Source organism: Chiloscyllium plagiosum, chromosome 5, assembly GCF_004010195.1.
Source record: "Chiloscyllium plagiosum isolate BGI_BamShark_2017 chromosome 5, ASM401019v2, whole genome shotgun sequence".
Lineage (NCBI taxonomy): Eukaryota > Metazoa > Chordata > Chondrichthyes > Orectolobiformes > Hemiscylliidae > Chiloscyllium > Chiloscyllium plagiosum.
Genome location: NC_057714.1, coordinates 51,255,575 through 51,268,727, shown reverse-complemented (window position 1 = coordinate 51,268,727; position 13,153 = coordinate 51,255,575). Strand labels below are relative to the sequence as shown.

The 13,153-nt window shown below is 40.9% G+C and overlaps 1 protein-coding gene across 1 annotated transcript in view; it reads right to left on the bottom strand.

Annotated features, from left to right (window-relative positions):
• The window catches only part of LOC122549894 (ATP-binding cassette sub-family A member 13-like), a 278,487-nt gene that overhangs the window by 187,787 nt on the left and 77,547 nt on the right, over positions 1-13,153 (bottom strand). Inside the window, exon 12 of the mRNA XM_043690092.1 lies at positions 1,516-1,616. Within this exon, the coding sequence (XP_043546027.1) occupies positions 1,516-1,616 (101 nt within the window). The remainder of the gene's footprint in view (positions 1-1,515; positions 1,617-13,153) is intronic.

Genomic DNA, 13,153 nt, shown 5'->3' with positions numbered 1-13,153 from the left:
TTGCTGGGCCTCTTACTGAGATATTTGGATCATTGATAGTCACAGGTGAGGTGCTGGAGGACTGTTTAAGAAAGGTGGTAAGGACAAGCCAGGCAACTATAGACCAGTGAGCCTGACGTCAGTGGTGGACAAGTTGTTGTGGTATTTGGAAGGGCAAGGACTGATTAGGGATAGTCAACATGGCTTTATGCGTGGGAAATCATGTCTCACAAACTTGATTGAGTTTTTTGAAAAAGTAACAAAGAGGATTGATGAGGGCAGATCGGTAGATGTGATCTATTTGGACTTCAGTAAGGCGTTCAACAAGGTTCACCATGGGAGACTGGTTAGCAAGGTTAGAGCTCATGGAATACAGGGAAAACTTGCCATTTGGATACAGAACTGGCTCAAAGGTAGAAGACAGAGGGTGGTGGTGGAGGGCTGTTTTTCACACTGGAGGCCTGTGACCAGTGGAGTGCGACAAAGATCGGTGCTGGGTTCATGACTTTTTATCATTTATATAAATGATTTGGGGTGTGAGCTTAAGAGGTATAGTTAGTAAGTTTGCAGATGACAACAGAATTGGAGGTGTAGTGGACAACGAAGAAGGTTACCTCAGATTACAACAGGATCTTGACCAGATGGGCCAATGGACCAAGGAGTGACAGATGGAGTTTAATCTAGATAATGGTGAGGTGCTGCATTTTGGGAAAGCAAATCTTCGCAGGACTTATACACTTAATGGTAAGGTCCTCGGGACCGTTGCTGAACAAAGAGACCTTGGAGTGCAGGTTCATAGCTCCTTGAAAGTGGAGTCGCAGGTAGATAGGATAATGAAGAAGGCATTTGGTATGCTTTCCTTTATTGGTCAGAGTATTGAGTACAGGAGTTGGGAGGTCATGTTGCGGCTATACAGGACATTTGTTAGGCTACTGTTGGAATATTGTGTGCAATTCTGGTCTCCATCCTATCGGAAAGATGTTGTGTAACTTGAAATGGTTCAGAAAAGAATTACAAGGATGTTGCCAGGGTTGGAGGATTTGAGCTATAGGGAGAGGTTGGATAGGCAAGGGCTGTTTTACCTGGAGTGCCGGAGACTGAGGGGTGACCTTATAGAGGCTTATAAAATCATGAGGGGCATGGATAGGATAAATAGACAAAGTCTTTTCCCTGGGGTGGGGTAGTGCAGAACTAGAGGGCATAGGCTTAGGGTGAGAGGGAAAAGATATAAAAGAGACCTACAGGCAACGTTTTCACTCAGAGGGTGGTACATGTATGGAATGAGCTGACAGAGGAAATGGTGGAGGCTAGTACAACTGCAACATTTAAAAGGCATCTGGATGGGTATGTGAATAGGAAAGGTTTGGAGGGATATGGGCCAGGTGCTGGCAGATGGGACTAGATTGGGTTGGGATATCTGGTCGGCATTGACGAGTTGGACCGAAGGGTCTGTTTCCGTGCTATACATCTCTACAACTCTATGTATCTCACTAAATCAGTTTTTTCTGTGCTTTAATGCTGATTTCATTGATTTACCATTTTTAGTTCTGTCATCAGGATATCAGCATCCAATATCATCTGGTTCACAGTATTCACTTGCACAGTGGTAAACACTTTCTTCAGAGATTCGTACATAGCTGAAACAAGATTTTTAAAAAATGTTTTCACAATATTACTATAACATGAAGAATCAACAGATTGACAAATAGAAGTATTGTCATGAATTTCATTTTGTATTTGCAGAATACTGTTGATAGCCATTTCATAAATTTCATAAACCATACTGAATTAAATCCAAATTTTTGAAGAGAATCAGCAAAATGGAAAACTGAGTTTGATTGAAGAATTATGGATGCATTCCTTACTCAGTTGATATTTAGGATCTATTGCTTAAGGGTCAAGTTAATACCAGAATGGCTTTTACAATATTGGTGAACTTCCAGGAATATACAAAATCAGTTTTACATTCCTGATTGTAAAAATTGGTTTTTCAGGTGCTTTTACCTTTAACTTTATCATCAGAAACAAGGAAAAATTCAGGAATAACACAGTACCTCAACAGGATAAATCAGTAAACTATGTTTTTATTTTGACTATCACAGTAAGGCAATAAATACACGGGTGTACTCCAATCCAACACAAGATTCCATGATCATGAAATACTTTCAAACTATTTTAATGACAACATTTATTTAAAGCATTGCAAAATATTGACTCAAAAGTATACTCTTAAAAGGTTACATTGCTATACAGCACCATGAAGCATAAATATTTAAAGACACGGACAAACCTGAAATAATGAGTACTAAGTTTAAATATTGTAATATTCAATGTCATTTAAATAATTTTATGCAGTGCACCCATCTATTTAATAATCATTAAGGCTGTTCATTTATTTTACCTTTTATATATCTTCAATTCAACAACTGTAAATGTTTTATCATTTGAAAACTATTAAATCTTGATGCACATTCCTCCCTTGTACCATTTCCAAAATAAACCCATTAAGGTTCTTCCTTTAAAAGTGTCACTGAATCATCACTCAAAGGCTTATTCTAGCTGATGCATTATTGGACAGTGAATAGAATATTCTCTAACATGTGCAATCTCATTAAATTTTTCCCAATTAATTTTTAGTCTATTTCATTTTTCTTTTGATATGACAGCTCAAATGTGCTTAGTGCAGATTTAACTTAAATTATGACTAAACTTGTTCAAATGGTTTAAGAGCTTAGGTTACAAATAGTTGTAGAGTAGCATAGAATATGAGTATTGCTGAAAAAAAAACACATTTTGTTGAAGGTATTTATCTTTCACTCATGGGCAATGCGCACAAACTGCAAACTGGGGAAAACTAACTTTTATAGTACGTGAAGAGAATGATGATCAGTGAGCAAATGTAACCTGATTGGCAGAGGCGCTAAGCAGGAGTATCAGTTAATGATGATTCACAATGAACTCTCAGATTTTGTTTCGATTTTAAACCAGGCAGATTCGCTTTGAATGATACAACATTGCCTTGAGAAATGAGGCAGCAAAAGGTTGTCATCTATTTTGTTGATTTGAAACAGGGTGGCACAGTGGCTCAGTGGCTCACAGCATCGGAGACCCAGGTGTGATTCCATCCTCGGACGATTGCCTATGTAGAGTTTGCACATTCTTCTCATGTCTGTGGGGGATTTTGCTGCATGCTGTAGTTTCTTCCCACAGTCCAAAGATGTGCAGGTAAGTCAATTCGTGACCCAAATGGTCCAGTGATGTGTGGGCTAGGGTAAATTAGCTATGGGAAATCCACAGATAGGGTGGGTTTGGGTGAGATGCTCTTCAGAGGGTCAGTGAGGACTTGAAGGGCTGAATGGCCTGCTTCCACACTGTGGGGATTCTATTCTAAGATCACACAGGGTTAGAAGTAATATGTTAACTTATTTAGAGGATTGGCTAATCAACGGAACACAGAAAGTTTGAATAAATGGGTATTTTTATGTTAGAGGGGTTCCACAGGGTTTGATCCTCAGGCCCCTATTATTTACAAGCTGTATTAATGACTTGCAGACGAGCAGTGACAGATGTTAAAGAAACTACTCAATTCCTCACAACTAAAATATATCCAAGTGAGGATGAAAGATGGTAAGGGAGGGGTAAAAAATATCCATGACTAAACAAGGAGATCAAGGACAATATAAAGACAAAAACTAAAGTATACCGTATTGCAAAGGCCAATGGCAGGCTGGAAGATTGGGTAACTTTCAAACATAAACAAAGGGATACTAAAAAATTAATAAAAAGAGTTAAGGTAAATTACAAAAGGAAACTAGCACAAAATATCAAAAAGGAAAACAAAAATTTCTACAGGTGTATAAAAGGGGAGCTTAGATTAGATTCCCTACAGTGTGGAAACAGGCCCTTCGGCCCAACAAGTCCACACCGACCCTCCGAAGAGTAATCCACCCAGACCCTTTACCCTCTGACTATTGCACCTAACACTACGGGCAATTTAGAATGGCCAATTCACCTGACCTGCACATCTTTGGACTGTGGGAAGAAACCGGAATACCTGGAGAAAACCCATGCAGACACGGGGAGAATGTGCAAACTCCACACAGATAGACTGAAAATGAACCCAGGACCCCGGCGCTGTGAGGCAGCAGTGCTAACCACTGGGCCACCGTGCCACCCACTGCGCTAGTCATTAAATGTGAATGTTGGTCCCTTGGAAGATGAAACCAGAGAATTAATAGTGGGGAACACTGAGATAGCAGAGATGCTTAATCAATACTTCATCTTAGTTTTCACAGTGGAGGATAATTGTATCTTTCCTATTGGAATGGGCAAGGAAGAGGCAATAGAAAAGGTGGAACTTAGAACAATCAACATCAATAGGGAAACGGTACTAAGCAAACTATTAGGACTGAGGAAAGACAAGCCCTCTGGGCCTGAAGGCCTACTCTAGGGCATTAAAGGAAGTGGAGAAAGTGAGGTCTGCAGATGCTGGAGATCAAAGTTGAAACTTTATTGCTGGAACAGCACAGCAGGTCAGGCAGCATCCAGGGAACAGGATGCTCATTCCTGAAGAAGGGCCTGTGCCCGAAACGTCGAATCTCCTGTTCCCTGGATGCTGCCTGACCTGCTGTGCTGTTCCAGCAATAAAGTTTCAACATTAAAGGAAGTGACAACGGTAGTAGATCCATTGGGTACAATATTCCAAAATTCCCTGGACTCACAAATGGTTCCAATGGATTAGAAAGTAACTAATGTACCTTATTCAAAAAGGGAGGACGGCACAATGTGGGACACTATAGACCCGTTAGTTTAACATCTGTTGTTGGGAAAATGTTAGAATCAATTGTCAAGGAAGCAACATCAGGACATTTGAAAAGTCAAAACGCTATCCATCAGAGTTAGCATAGTTTTATGAAGGGCAAATCATATTTGACAATTTTGCTACAGTTCTTTGAAGATGTAACAAGCAAAGTGGATAATGGGGATCCTATAGATGTAACATATCTGGACTTCCGGAAGGCATTTGATATGGTGCTGCACAAAAGGTTAATTCACAAGGTTGGATCATATGGGATTAGGGATAATTTATTAGCCTGGATAGATGACTGACTGATGGATAGAAGAGAGAGAGAGGGGATAAATGGGATTTTTTTCTGGATGGCAAGATGTAACTACTGGAGTGCCACAGGGTTCAGTCCTTGGACCCCAGCTATTTACAATCTACATTAACAACATGGATACAGGGATAGAAGGTTCTACAGCCAAATTGGCTGATGATACACAAACATAAGTAGGATGGCAAATTGCAATGAAGAAATAAGAAACTTACAAATGGATATAGAAAGGTTAGGAGAATGGGCCAAAATGTGGCAGATGGAGTTTAACATGGATAAGTGTGAGGTTGTGTATTTGGGTCAAAAGAAAGGAAGATGACCTATTACCTTAATGGGGAGAGACTTTGGGGTGCTCCGGTATGGAGGGATCTAGGTGAACTCATTCATGAGTACATGCAGAAAACTAGCATGCAGGTACAGCAGACAATAAAGAAAGTGAATGGAATGAGCTTCTAGCTAAAGAATATAAAGATAAGGAAGTAGTGTTGTAACTATACATGGTATTGGTGAGATTCCACCTGGAGTTTTGTGCACAGTTTTAGTCCTCTTATTTGAGGAAAGATGTAGTGGCATTGGAGGCAGTTCAGAGGAGGTTTATTAGATGATCCCAGTGATGAGGGGTTTGTCGTATGAAGAGAGCTTGAACAGTTTAGGCGTATACACTCTGGAATTTAGAAGAATGAGGGGAGATCGAATTGAGGCATTCAAGATAATATAAGGTACAATAAAATAGACATGGAGCATATACTTCCACTTGTGAGGCATTCTAGGATGAGAGGTCGTAGTCTTAAGATAAGAGGTAGAAAATTTAAAACAGAGTTGAGAGAATCTATTTCTCCCAAAGGGTTGTAAATCTGTGGAATTCACTACCCCAAAGTGTGGTGGATGCTGGGACAGTGAGTAAATTTAAGGAGGAGTTAGACAGATCTTTAATTGGTAATGGGTTGAAGGATTATGGAGAGAAGGCAAGAAAATGGGGGTGAGGAGCATATCAACCATGATCAAATGGCAGAGGCCATACCTGGAGTATTCCATACAGTTTTGGTCCCCTTACTTGAGAAGAGTTGGTGTCGTTAAAGGCAGTTCAGAGGGGATTCACTAGATTGATTCCACAGGTAAGAAGCTTACCTTATGAGGAGAGATTGAGCAGCTTAGGCGTATATACTCTCAAATTTAGAAGAATGAGAGATCAAATTGAGGAATATGCTGAAAGGTATTGACAAAGAAGACATAGGGAGGATGCTTGCTTTTGTGGGACAATCTAAAGCGAGAGATCATAGTTTAGGAAAAGCGGGAAGCAGATTTAAAACTGATAAGGAGAAATTACATCTCTCAAATGGCCATGAATCTCTGGAATTCATTACCCCAGGTATGCTGAATTCTGGAACTTTGTCTCTGATTGATTGCACTTTAATTTCCACTGATATGATGCTAAAAAAAGTACATGTGAAAAAGTTTAACTTATTTTTTGACTATAAAATTCTGGTTGCTAGTGAGGGGAATCATTCAGTGCAATTACCCAGCAATTCCATCATAAAATCGTTCACTTCTGTACTAATGTTGTGAGCAGTAACGTGGTAGAGTCTGGCATCCAGTCATGGACCACGTTATAGCCAGAACCATATGCCAGTTGTTTGTATTATTGCATGTTATAAATTGATTGACCCATTCAACCATACAGAAACAGATAGACAAGACTGATTGGTGCACAGTTGTGATGAATAAAATTGTCAAAAGTTTCCTGTGAGATATTATTCATACCTTGTTTTCTTGACCCACATTATAATATCACTCATGCCATGCAAATCATTTCCTGACTTGGTAAGTAAGTGACACTAATATAAATTATCTTGTCACTTATTTGTTTATGACTGTACCAAAAATAGCATGGCATTCTTCCGGCTCCCTTCTCTCCCATCCAACACAAATTGCCAAAATATTTGTATGAACAGTTTGCCTTTAGTAGAAGACTTATTGCTAATCAGTCCCATGATTCATGCAACTGTGTTATTATTTAACATGTGTCAACAATTGCTCATTGGCCAATTTGTGTGTAATTGCAGCCTACTATATAATTAAGAACCTACTTAAATTTAATTTGACACCCAGGATTTGATTTGATTTCATATAACCTGATTTTGGTTCACTTGGGGAAGAGTTGGAGTGGCAATCATTTAGTTCATTTAATTCATCATCCATTTACAAACATTCCTAATGCATTTTCTGAACAACAACTTGAGATCATTTCAGGAAAGTAAGCATTAATTTAATCAATTCATAAAAGGACATGTTGTCAGACAAACACCAAAAGATGCATTTTACAATTCTGGCTAAAGAACCTGGCCACCAGAACATACAAACATATGAATCAGATACAGAAGTAGGCTGTTCAGCCCATTGAGCCTGCTTGCCATTCAATAACTTATCTGGTTGTAATCTCAAATCCACATGCCCATCTAGCTCTGATAATCTTTCAAGCCATTGTTAAATAAGAATTAGAGGGCAGTCAATTTGTTGACTTATTTCACCCAGAGAGTTGCTAAGGTTAGAGTGTTAAGTATATTCAAGGCTGAGATAGACAAATTTTTAATTATGTTCAGCGCCAGTCTGAGTTAGAGATGGATCAGTGCATCTGGCATGTAAAGAAAAGGCATAATACTGCCATTGTATCCGTGTTTTGGTCGTACTCTCAATTCAAGCTGTAGATGTCAGCTGTGCCTCAGCTCTGAAGAGCACAAAGAGATTTCTCCTTTTCAAAGAGCTTACGGGTCATTGCACTGGGGGTACAGGTAGCGCCCGCTATCAGAAAGTAGACCATTCCCAGGAAACCTTTCATAAGCCTAAAATGGTGTAAAGCGAAGTATGCATGATTTTATTCAAAAAAACGTATTGCTATTTTTCGTAAAAAGTGAAAATTCTCTTCGGATTCGCGAAAACTGGTCCTAATGTAGGTCTTTAGTAAAAGCAAAATTGTGTAAAGCGAATGTTCGAAAAGCGGGGGTACCTGTACCAGCATCATTCCTTGCCACTATAGTCCCTCTGACTGAGAAATGATCCCTGATGCAAAGACCTGTGACAATGATTATCATCTTACAGGGCACCTCCATAACAACGATGGAAGTCACAGGCATCTCAGTAGGATGTAAGTACAATAGAGTAATTGGCTTCTACCTCACCGACAGCTACAGGAGAAGCACTTTATGTGAGTGTGCAGCAACAAAAGGCACCTTGCCAGTAGTTGCTCTGGAGGAGTCACAGTACTTTCTCATATGATTTATATTGTAGGAATAACAGTATTTAATGACTGATCAATCTTCATGTCGTTAATAGATCGTGGGGTGTGAACTGAAAAGGTAAGAACCGAACCGTGATCTGGGGTGGTTCAGGGGCCCATGGCCTTATGCAGATGCTTTTTTGTTATGTAGGTAATGGTGGTGAGGGTGCCCTCATGTTCCATGTCCACAAGTGGAACTGGGATTAGTCAAATAATTGTGTTTGCTGGATATTTTTCCCTATGATGGAAATGGTATTTTACAGTCATCTGTCCTATGTATGGGAATGGTGCAGTTGGCATGTTGCTGAATCAGTAGCATGCTTGTGGTCAACCTGCAGTTTGGCATAAGGTCTGGGAATGCAGAATTTGGGCCTCTATCGCATGAGTGTCAACTTTATCTTCCTGTATTTCCTTCAAGGAAGACTGGCCAGTCCCTCCACTTCATCCATCTCAAGGCTTCTTTATGCAGTCAACAAGTCCACCATATAGAGCATATGGCTGGCTTATATCAGAGGGCACCACCCAATCAGTCAAGGCTATGAAGATACATCTTGTGGATTTTTTGTATTTGTACACAGGATGTGAGCATAACTAGCAAGATGTGTCCCTTGATTAAATTTTAAAAATATAAAATACAGGTACTAAGTTAGCCTGGAGCAGTGTTTTTTAGAGCAGTAAGCCTGTGCTGTTTCTTGGTTTGAACATTGTTAAGGTGCAAAGATAGCCTTTAGTAGAGTGATGTACTCTTCCTGTCGGATGTGGGAGATCAGGGAATGTTTCCATATTTCTGATGATTATCGCTGCAGGAAGTATGTTTGGTTACAAATCCTATTGGATTGCATGGATCAGTTGGAACAGCAGTTAGAGGCAATCAGGAATTTACAGAAGCTATGGGGTGTGATGCATGGCGGTTATAGGAATGGTGAAACACTGCAAATCCCGTCAGGTAGATAGGTTACCTCCAGGAAAGGTAGGAGAGGGAGGCAGGTAGTGCACTGATCTCCTATGGCTATCCCCATCTCAAACAATTATGATGTTTTGGAAAATGCAGGGGATGATGTACTCTCAGGGGAATGGGGCACAAACAGCCAGGTTTCTGGTTTCAAGACAGGCTCTAATGTAACAATGTCAGGTTCCAAGTGATCGACTGTGATAGTGGACTCTCTAGTCAGAGGCACAGACACATGTTTTTGCAACTGACAGTGAGAAATCAGCATGATGTGTTGCCTCACTGGTGCCAGGATCAAGGATATTTTGAAAACAGAAAATAATGTTCTCAAAGGGGAGAGGGAACAGTAGGAGGTTGTTGTACACATTAGAACTAAGGACATCAGAAGAAAAAATTATGAGATTCTGAGGAGAGAATACCGGAAGTTAGGCAGGAATTTAAAAATTAGGTCCTCAAGGGTAGTAATATCTGGATTATTCCCAGTGACACGAGTTAGTGAGGGTAGGAATAGGAGGATAGAGCAGATGAATGTGTGACTGAGGAGCTGGTTCAGAGGAGAAGGATCGACATTTTTGGATCATTGGTATCTCTTCTGGGATAGAAGTGATCTATGTAAGAAGTATGGATTGGAAGCGAATTGAAAGGAGACTAATAAATTGGCACGGATGTTTGCTAGAGTTGCTCGGGAGGATTTAAACTAGTAATGAGTTGGGGAGGGGGGGTAGTGTGGGGAGATAGTGAGGAAAGCGATTAATCTGAAACTGGTACAGTTGAGAAAAGGAGCAACTCAAACACACAGGGCAGGCAGGAACAATGCCGAGAACGAGGTAACACTGATAAATGAAACTGCATGTATTTCAATGCAAGAGGCCTAACCGGTAAGGCAGATGAACTCAGGGCATGTTTCGAAACATGTAACTGGGAAAATGGGATGCCTTCAAAAATGAGATAACGAGAGTCCAGAGCCAGTCTGCTCTTGTTAGAGTGAAGGGTAACGCTGGTAGGTGTAGGGAATGCTGGATGACAAGAGAAATTAAAGATTAAGGAGAATCCGAACGGACTTTAAAATACATTAAGGTCAAAAGGGTAACTAGGGAGAGAACAGGGCCCCTTAAAGATCAGCAAGGTGGCCTATGTGTGGAACTGCAGGCGATGGGGGAGATACTAAAGGAGTATTTTGCATCAGTGTTTCCTGTGGAGAAGAACATGGAAGATATAGAACGTGGGAAAATAAATAGCAACATCTTGAAAAATGTCCATATTACAGAGGAGGAGGTGTTGAACATCGTAAAACGCACAAAGGTGGATAAATCCCTGGGACATGGATAGCCCTAGAACTCGGTGGGAAGCTAGGGAAGTGATTGCTAAGCCCCTTGCTGAAATATCTGTACCATTGATTGCCACAGTTGAGGTGCCAGAAAACTGGAGGTTGCTAACGTGGTGCCACTATTTAAAAAAGATGGAAAGGAAAAGCTAGGGAACTATAGACCAGTGAGCCTGACATTGATAGTGGGCAAGGTTTTGGAGGGAATCTTAAGGGACAGGATTTACATGTATTTGGAAAGGCAAGGACTGATTAGACATAGTCAACATGTGTTTGTGCATTTTGAAGAAGTAACAAAGAGGATTGATGAGGGCAGAGCAGAGGACATCATTTGTATGGACTTCAGTAAGGCATTTAACAAGTTCGTCATGGTAGATTAGTTAGCAAGGTTAGATCACATGGAATACAGGGAGAATTAGCCATTTGGAGACAGAACGGGCTCAAAGGTAGAAGACAGAGGATAGTAGTGGATGGTTGCTTTTCAGACTGGAGGCCTGTGACCAGTGGAGTGCCACAAGGCTCGATGCTGGGCCCACAGTTTTTGTCATTTATATAAATGATTTTGATGTGAACATAGGAGGTATGGTTAGGAAGTTTCCAAATTACGCCAAAATTGGAGGTGTAGGTTGGGATCTTGATCAGATGGGTCAATGGGCCGAGGAATGACAAATGGAGTTTAATTTAGATGAATTTGTTCTCCACTTTGGAAAGGCAAATCAGGGCAGGATTTATACACTTCATAGTGAATAAATGGGGAGTGTTGCTGAGCAAACAGACCTTGGAGTGCAAGTTCATAGTTCCTTGAAAGTGGAGTCACAGGTAGATAGGATAGTGATGAAGGCGTTTGGTATGCATGCTTTTATTCGTCAATACGTTGAATATGAAAGTTGGGAGGTCTTATTACGGTTGTACAGGACATTGGTTAGGTCACTTTTGGAAATTTTTTTCCAGTTCTGGTCTCCTTTCTATTGGAAGATGTTGTGAAACTTGAAAGGATTCAGAAAAGATTTACAAGGATGTTGCCAGAGTTGGAAGGTTTGAGCTTTAGGAAGAGGCTAAAGAGATTAGATTCCCTACAGTGTGGAAACAGGCCCTTCGGCCCAACTAGTCCACACTGACCCTCTGAAGAGTAATCCACCCAGAATAGTTTCCCTCTGACCAATGCACCTAACACTATGGGCAATTTACCATGGCCAAATTACCTGACCTGCACATCTTTGGAATGTGGGCGGAAACCGGAGCACCCAGAGGAAACCTACACAGACATGGAGAGAATATGCAAACTCCACACAGACAGTTGTCCGAGACTGGAATTGAACCGTGACGTGAGGCAACTGTGATAACCACTGAGCCACCGTGCCGCCCTGGCATAGGCTGGGGCTATTTTCCCTGGAGCGTCAGAGGCTGAGGGGTGACGTTATAGGAGTTTATAAAATCATAAGGGGCATTGATAGGGTAAATAGACAAGATCTTTTCCCTAGGGTTTGGGAGTCCAAAATTAGAGGATATAGGTTTAAGGTGAGAGGGGAAAGTTTTGAAAGGGACTAAGAGGCAACATTTTCACGCAGAGGGTGGTACATGTATGGAATGAGCTGCCAGAAGAAGTGGTGGAGGCTGGTACAATTATAACATTTAAAAGGTATGTGGATGGGTATATGAATAGGAAGTGTTGAGAGGGGCCAAATACTGGCAAGAGGGACTAGAATAATTTAGGATATCTAGTCAGCATGGACAAGTTGGACCAAAAGTTCTGTTTCCATGCTGTACATCTCTGTGACCCTATGACTCTCTGTGGCCAGCACTTATTGCCCAATTCTGATTGCCTTTGCAAAGGTTGCTAACCTGAAACATTGCAAAATGGGAGAGATGGGGATGTATTAGGATAGAGTTCCAGGATTTTGAACCAACATCAGTGAAGGAACTGTGATATCATTCCAAGTCAGGTTGGCAATAGGCTTGCAGGGAATCTTGCACCTGGAGGAGTTCCTATGCATCTGCCCTTTGTCCTTTGATGTGGTAGTGATCATGTTTTTGGAAGGTGTTGTCCAAAAAAGCCTAGGTGCATTGTTGTAGTGCATCTTGTAGATGGTAGATGCTTCAGCTATTGTGCATTGTTTATGGAAGGAGAGATGTTGAAGATGTTGAATGTGCTGTGTATCAAGTGGTCTGCTTGTCCTGTTTTATGTAGAGATTGTCAAGTATTGTTGAAGCTGCATTCATCCAGGCAAGAGGAGAGTATTTCATTACACTCCTGAATTGTGCCTTTTAGAATGTACGTGGGCTTTGAGGTGTCAGAAGGTGAGTCAAACATTGCAGAGTGTCAGGCATTGTACAGGGTGGTATCAACCTCATATCGTGGTTTGAAAGAAAGTTTGGAGATCACAGGAGAGGTGCGTCAAGAATAAGACATGGTGTAAGTTTGGAAGTCATGGGGATGTGGACACGTCATCGTCAGGAGGATGATATTTGGGAGGAATGGACATTGTGGAGGGATGGTAGTTAATTGACAGTGG